Source organism: Rhodotorula toruloides (assembly GCF_000320785.1).
Source record: "Rhodotorula toruloides NP11 unplaced genomic scaffold Scaffold2, whole genome shotgun sequence".
In the NCBI taxonomy this organism is placed as follows: domain Eukaryota; kingdom Fungi; phylum Basidiomycota; class Microbotryomycetes; order Sporidiobolales; family Sporidiobolaceae; genus Rhodotorula; species Rhodotorula toruloides.
The window spans coordinates 1,514,519-1,521,238 of record NW_015622962.1 but is presented as its reverse complement, the minus strand read 5'-3'; the positions used below and the strand labels follow the sequence as shown (position 1 = coordinate 1,521,238).

The 6,720-nt window shown below is 64.2% G+C and overlaps 2 protein-coding genes across 2 annotated transcripts; one reads left to right on the top strand and one right to left on the bottom strand.

The window, feature by feature from the left end:
- Positions 1-1,299: 1,299 nt before the first annotated feature.
- On the top strand, positions 1,300-3,675 carry RHTO_03301 (protein kinase-like domain containing protein; the record flags this gene model as incomplete). The annotated part of the gene is made up of 6 exons (XM_016416972.1): positions 1,300-2,100; positions 2,154-2,810; positions 2,869-2,889; positions 2,948-3,019; positions 3,077-3,384; positions 3,444-3,675. The coding sequence occupies 6 exons, from the start codon at positions 1,300-1,302 to the stop codon at positions 3,673-3,675; spliced, it is 2,091 nt and encodes a 696-aa protein (XP_016276691.1).
- A 375-nt stretch (positions 3,676-4,050) lies between these two features.
- RHTO_03300 (uncharacterized protein) lies at positions 4,051-6,561 on the bottom strand (the record flags this gene model as incomplete). Its single annotated transcript, XM_016416971.1, has 3 exons — positions 4,051-4,959; positions 5,026-5,243; positions 5,301-6,561. 3 exons carry the CDS (start codon positions 6,559-6,561, stop codon positions 4,051-4,053), a joined length of 2,388 nt encoding a protein of 795 aa, XP_016276690.1.
- Positions 6,562-6,720: the final 159 nt, after the last annotated feature.

Sequence of the window (6,720 nt, the reverse complement as noted above, 5' to 3'; positions counted from 1 at the left end):
AACCCTAACCCTAACCCTAACCCTAGCGATAATCTGGCTGCGAGGCGCACACGAGAGGGTCAACAACATGTCCCGTACGAGCCCCGGTTGCCCACACCGCAACGACACCCGCAATGCTCCTCACTCGAGCGCGAGGAGCTCGACAAGTCCCCAGCCATCGCACCCAGCGTCTCGCCGCTCTTGCTACTTCTCCTCATAGTAACCCACGTACTCTGCACTCCACCGCACTAGTCCCCAAGCGAGCGGGGGCCAGAGTCGGAAGGGGCGCACCTGGAGGATGTGTTGTCGGCGAACAAGCGAGTGCGGGCGGGCCGGGCGGTTAGCGTGCCGTGTCCGAGGGTACTCAGCACGCGAGTATACAGAGTAGCGAAATGAGACGGGTCGAGCGAGAAGAACGAGCGCGGGAAGCAAGGTCCTGCCGAGCGTCGATTGCGAGGTTGTCGAAGAGCCGTGGGACGTTGCGCCGGCTCGCTCGCTCGCGCGCCCGAGCGAGCTCGATCAAACACAGCAGGCGTGCCAAAGTCGGGAAAGGGGCGGAAGGGACCGTCTCCCTTGACTGCCGCACTGGCCCGCGCCAACTCCTTCTTCCCGTCCAGTCGCACCTGATGAGCTGTCCAGAGCGACTTTGAGGTATTAATCAAGTCGCAGGACGGGCGTTGCGAGTTTCCCTAACCCGAAGAGCCCCCGAATTCGAGCCGCAGCAGGAAAAGCCGCCAGAAAGCGTCGCAGTTCGCAATAGCGAGGTCCTGGCGAGACGCAGCGGGAACACAGTGTAGTAGCACCGCCTGCTTGTGACCTGACAGCCGGAACGCTCGTGTCAGCTCGAAGCAAGAGGCGAGAAGAAGACCCGCGAGGAGTAGAGACGTGCCTCCCAACCCTCGTGCCCATTTGCTGTGCTGTTTCGCCTGCTCACCAGATCCCCGTCGTCCCATTGCACCCTCTCAAGCCCGTCCAAGCCGGTCGCATTGCGGTGCCGTTGCTGTCGAGACGTCCTAGTCGAGTGAGCGTTCGAGGAGACCGATGAAGTGCGTCGGGGGCACAGGGCGCCGGCCAACACCGTGCACGAGTCCGAAGAGCAGTCAGCAAGCCAATGAACAGCCGCACACCCAGCCAGAGCGAGAGCGACGACACGGTCCCGCCCAAACCTCATCGCGGGACCTCTCCCTCAACAGCTTCGTCCTCTCGTCCGCTCGAGGCTGCTTTATGCTCTGCTAGGGCTTCGAGACTGCTTCTGTCAAGCTGCCAGCGTGCCTGTCCAACCCCGCGCGACGACGCTCGACGTTTCCTCCTCCTCGTGCGATGCCGCCCAAGGATGCGTCCACTCCCACCGTCAAAGACCATGTGGACGCGATGCGGCTCGTCTTGCGCACTCCCATACCTGCTCGGCACTTCGTCCGCCAAGCCACTTCCGCCCGCCAAGCGAAGAGCCCCGGGGGCACCCTCAAACTCCCGTCGCAGGACACTCAGCGCTCGATCCGGGCTGGGGAGACGAACGGGCGGGACACCGCGATTCCTCTCACTATCGAGCGGATCAGCGAGACTGGGAAGACGCCCTACAACGACGCTGTCCGCCAGCAAGTCAATGGCTTCCTCGACCGCATCGAGACGGAACAGCCGACCTCGCTCAAGTTGCCGCCGAAAGTTTACAAACCCGATCCTCCTGATCCACTTCTCACGACGTACGGGTACGAGGATCAACTACAAGGGTACCTGGGGGACGACTTCAAGCCGGTGGCGATGGTCTTGCGATCTGTCGACGGGCGCGTGTGGAATGTCGAGAACGACAAAAACCATGCCAAGTCGGCTTCGCCGGTCTCCGTCACCGAAGCCGACATCGTCATCCTGCGACTCGACGGCGGGCGGTGGGAAGGGGCCGTGACGGAGGAGAAGGCCATGACGAAGGAACAGATGCGGGCCAGCTACGCGAACCTCCTCAACGATTACTCGACATTCCCATGCTTCGTGAGCGAGGAGGAGAAGGAGGGCAAGTTGGGGAAGGCTGGGAAGGAGGGGAGGAATGTTCCCGTGTACTATTGGGATGAGAAGAGCGGGGAACTGCGACCGGTGAGAACTAACGGCACGCTCCGCCTTGGTGTGCAGGTGAGTTTGACCATCTTGTCTCGTAAGTGTGACTAAAGCGCGCTCTTCTACAGCTCGCTTCCATCGTCAGCTCTCGCATCCGAAGGTCGATTCACGCAGGCCTTGCCGACCCGTACATCCCCCTCGTCGTCACGAATGGGGACCTCTTCTTCACCGTACTCGGCAGGAACATCACCATTGACGGCAAGGAGTACACCCGCCTCGGTCTTACACCCCCCGAGTCGCTCGACAACTTCCCCTTGCGCGTACTCCTCTTCGGTCACGCGCTCATGCACCAAAAAACCCCTCGCCTCCCTCCTCCTCCCGGCTATTCGCTCGACGATGCTCTGACGGCTACGACTCACCCTTCCACCGCGTTCGCTTCGCGTGCGAAGGCAGAGGCGGCTCTTCTCGCGCTCAAGCAGACGAAGGGCGGCGGACGCGGCGCTGGCGGCGGACCCGGCGCTGGCGGAGGATCAGGCGAGGGTACTTCGGGCGGCGACTCGGCTGGCGGAAAGAGAGTTGGCGGCGGCGGGAAGAAGGGAGGGGAGAAAGGAGGGAAGAAAGGAGGCGGGGGCAAGTCAAGGGGCGGCGGAGCGAGTGGAGCTGGCGGACAAGTGTTGGCGTTGGCGAGCGAGCCTCAAACCCTTCCTTGGCTGCGCAGTGGAACGAAGAGGCCGGCGGATCGCGAGGGAGGGGCCATGTCCAGGATTGACGGGCGTCTTTGCGAGGTGTGTCCTCATCGCCTCGTCCTTGTACGCGCCGTACTGACAACTTTCTCTCGCTCAGCGGACGACGGGCGTCCTGCCTGTGAGACGACGTTCGCCTCTTCTCCCGCTCGTCGCATGACTCACAATTCTTTCCGCAGGATCAGTTCGACTTGGTCTCAGCGTGGTGGGGCGGCGGCCAGTCGCTTCCGATTCGCTATGAACGTGTCACAGTACGCTCTTCTCTGCCCCGGCAAGCTTGCCAGACCTGGCTGACCCGCTCCCTGCAGACGCGAGACTCGCCAACGACGAGCGACGACGTCCCAACTATTGTCATGGATCAGCTTCTCAGCAAGAACGGCTCACTCCTCATTGCAAAGAGCACCTCTCTCGACCTCGTCTTCAAGGAGGTGTGCCTCGACGACGATGCCGTCGACGAAATCGTGAACGAGCGAGCGTGCTTCGAGCAGCTCTACCAGAACGATGACGCACGCGACTTCCTCGTTGGCTACGTCGGCTTCTACCAGTCTAACACCGGCTCGTACTACTGCCTTGTGACGGAAGCTGGCGAGCCAGTCGAGGGCTGGAGGAGCGAGAGGTGCGTTTCGAGGTTTCTCGCCTGCTCGCTCTCGCAGTCTGATTGATCTTGCCTCGCAGGGACGCGATTGTCGACATTGTCAAGCAGCTCCACCAGCACGGCTTCGTTCACGGCGACTTGGCTGCACGCAACATCGTCAAGACGCCAGCCGGACTCCGCCTCCTCGATCTGGGCCGCGCAAGGGAAGCGGACGAGGACGACTGCGCGCGTGAGATGGAAGGGCTCAAGCGAGTCTTGGCGGGGGAGGCGGAGGAGGTCGACTACGAGTGGCTCGGCTACAGCACTTGGTAGTTTTGCTCTCCTCCCTTTCCCGCATCTTCCTAAGCAACGCACAAATGAGAACGGCCCCTCCGCGCGCGAAGTCTCCCGGCCGCTTCGTCATCGAAGCCTCTCACGACTCGCTCATGGCGCTCGTCGGCCTCTCGGATTTCGTCTTTCCCGCTCGCCTCACTCTTGCGCACCTCGCAGACACATTCTCCTCTCCGTCCGGGGCAAGGCTTGTGCAGGAGGCGAGACGAATGCGATAGTTGCAGATGCTCAACGGCGAGATAGACGAGCAGCGAAAGACGAATCTGCCGAAAGAGCAAACAAGTCAGCTCCCGCGGTGCGCGGAACCAACCAACCGAGAACGCACCGAAACTCTCTCACTCGGCGGTTCAGTCCCGCTCACTCGACGTCCCCAAAGTAGAACAACTTCTTCCGGTCCTTCATCCTCGCCGACGGCACCGGCGGAGGCGGCATCTCCTCCCTCGCCGCATCCGACTTCCTCCTCTCCGCTCGAAACGAGTCGACGTCAAGCGCAGGGTACATCGTCACGCCCGGTATTCGGTCCCACGAGAAGGAGCGATCTTTGGATGCGAGGACGGGCTTGTCGGATTTGAGGTGGAGGAGGGACGGGTTGGTCGAGGCTGCGTTGGCGACGGGTGCGGCGGCTGCGTTGAACGGGAGACGGGTAGTCGAGGCGGGACGAGTGGCGGCGGCCGAAGAGGTGGGAGTGACTTCGTTCGCGGAGGGGTGGCCCGCGAGAACGAGGTTCGTCCCGCTCGGCGTCATCGTCAGTCCCGGCGGACGACTCCTGCTCGTTGAACCAGCGCGACCCTTGTGCGACGAGCCGGCCGAGGACGACAGGTTCGGATGATCGGACGAGCCGGCCGTCGAGGAGCGGAGGGAAAAGGCAGAGGAATGGGAGGGAGCGTAGGACGATGCCGAGGCAGACGAAGGCGAATAGGCTGTTCGAGGCGGTGAGCGAGCGTCCGAGGGCGAAGGTCGTCGTCGGACCGTTGATGCGGGAATAACAGTCGATGCGGAAGAAGCGGAAACGGGAGGAGGTAAAGGTGCGGACGGGATCGCCATCTCGCCCTGGGCGACAAAGCCGCTCAGGCTCGCCACCGAGTCACTGCGCTTCGGTCCTGTCCACGGACTTCGCTCGTACGACTTGCCGAGCGACGAGCCCATGAGCGCAAGCGAGGCGGACGAGGACGAGCGTTGCGGACGGTGTGAGCCGCTGCCGTTGATATGCCGCGCGGGGGTAGTCGATGCCGCTCGAGGCGGGGGATGTGTCTCTGCGAGCGTGGGCTGCCCAGACCAATCGCAAAGTCAGCTCGAGCAGGATCACTTTGAACGAGAAACGCGCGGACGCACCTCGCCAAAGGACGCCCGACTCCTCTTCGCATGCGGCGCGCTCCCGACAACAAAGCTGTTCCGCGCGAGCGGCGACGTGGCGAGGGCAGGCTGAACTGACGCAGATCGAGGAATCGCGTGTTCGGGTTCGGGATGAGCGGCGAGTGAGGGCGAGTAGGAGGCGAGAGAGGGCTGCGAGAAGTGCGAGGAGGAGCGAAGAGAGTGCGAGGACGGTCGTGCTGCAGAACGAGTAGAGGATGAGTCCCGCTCGCATCGAGAAGGAAAGACGGACGCACCTGGATCTCTGGCGCCCGACTCGCCCAGCGTCGCCAGCCCATCAAAGCTCTGCGTCCGCGCAGACCGCGCCGAGCGCCCGTACAGCGACGCCGTCCCGGACGACATGCTCCTCGCGGTCCTCGGCAAGCCAAGCGGTCCCTCGGACGAGCCGGGCCTGCTGAACCCTCGCTCAGGGCCCTGCCATACGCTGCCAGCCATGCTCCCGACTGACTCGCCTACGCCGTCCGAGGACGAGACGCGCTCCATCAGGCTCGGGCGGTACGGGTAGCTGCCCAACGCCTCGGCTCCTCGCGATCTTCGCCGCGCGCCAAAGTTGAGCATCATGGGCGAGCCGACCGTTGGCGAGGTCGAAGGGAGAGGAGGCTGAGGCGAGACGGAGGACGACACCTGCGGCGGGAAGGGAAACGCGCCGCTCGAGGGATCAAAGGCGCCGAGGTTGGCGGTCGGCGCGGCGGAGAGGATGGGCGAGAGGGTCGAGACGACGGAGGACTGGGCGTACGAGGACATGCCGGACGAGCGGCGGCGGGACATGGTCGGCGGCGGGCGGTCGCTCGCGGTCGAGGAGAACGAGTCGGTGCGGGCAAAGGCGGAGGATGAGCCGGCTGACGACGAGGCGTGCGAAGGCGTCGCTACGAGGTGCGCCAATGTGAGCTGGTTGCGCGCCTCGTCGATGCGCCTGCACTCTTCCGAGCAGTACAGGCCGTACCCTCCTCCGCCGCCTGCGCCATCGTCGTCCTCGCGGACCTCGTCGCGCAGGTGCGGGTCGTCCAGAACCTCGACGACCTCGATGATCTCCTCCTTGGGCTTGCTCGACCTGCGCTCGGTCGGCGGTTTCTTCGGAGCGCCTCCTCCTCCGCCGATGGGCGCGAGCGCGGCCAGGCTCGTGTGCGAGTGCGAGCGGTGCCCGTGCCCGTGCCCGTGTCGCGCTCCTCCGCCGGCATGGAACGCCTTGTTCATGCTCTTGTTCCTCCTCAGAGCGCCGGCGGTCGCCTTGCCCTTTCCGGGCGGCGGCGGGTGTCCGGCACTGGTCGTGCTGCCGCTCCGCCTGGGTCTCGCCTGGGTGGACGACGCATCAGACCCTCGTGAGCGCGCCGACGTCGAAGGTGCAGTCCCGGAAGCAGAGGTCGAGGTAAGCGGCTGTCCCGAGTCGGATCGGGTGAGAGCAGGCGGCGGGGTGGGATGCGAGGGAGCGGGCGCGCCGGCTGGGACGACGCGGTCGCAGACGGTGCAGTAGGCTTCGATGTCGAGGTCGTAGTCCATCGCAGCAGCGCCTGTTCGCTTGCTTCGAGGGGTGGTGGGCTGGGATGCGAGGTGGGAGAGCGACGGCAACACCGCGGGCGGCGCTGATTCGAGCGGGAGAGCGTGTGAGTTGTCGTTAAGCGCCGGTTGAACCCATCGTGGTGCAGCAGGACCGAGTGC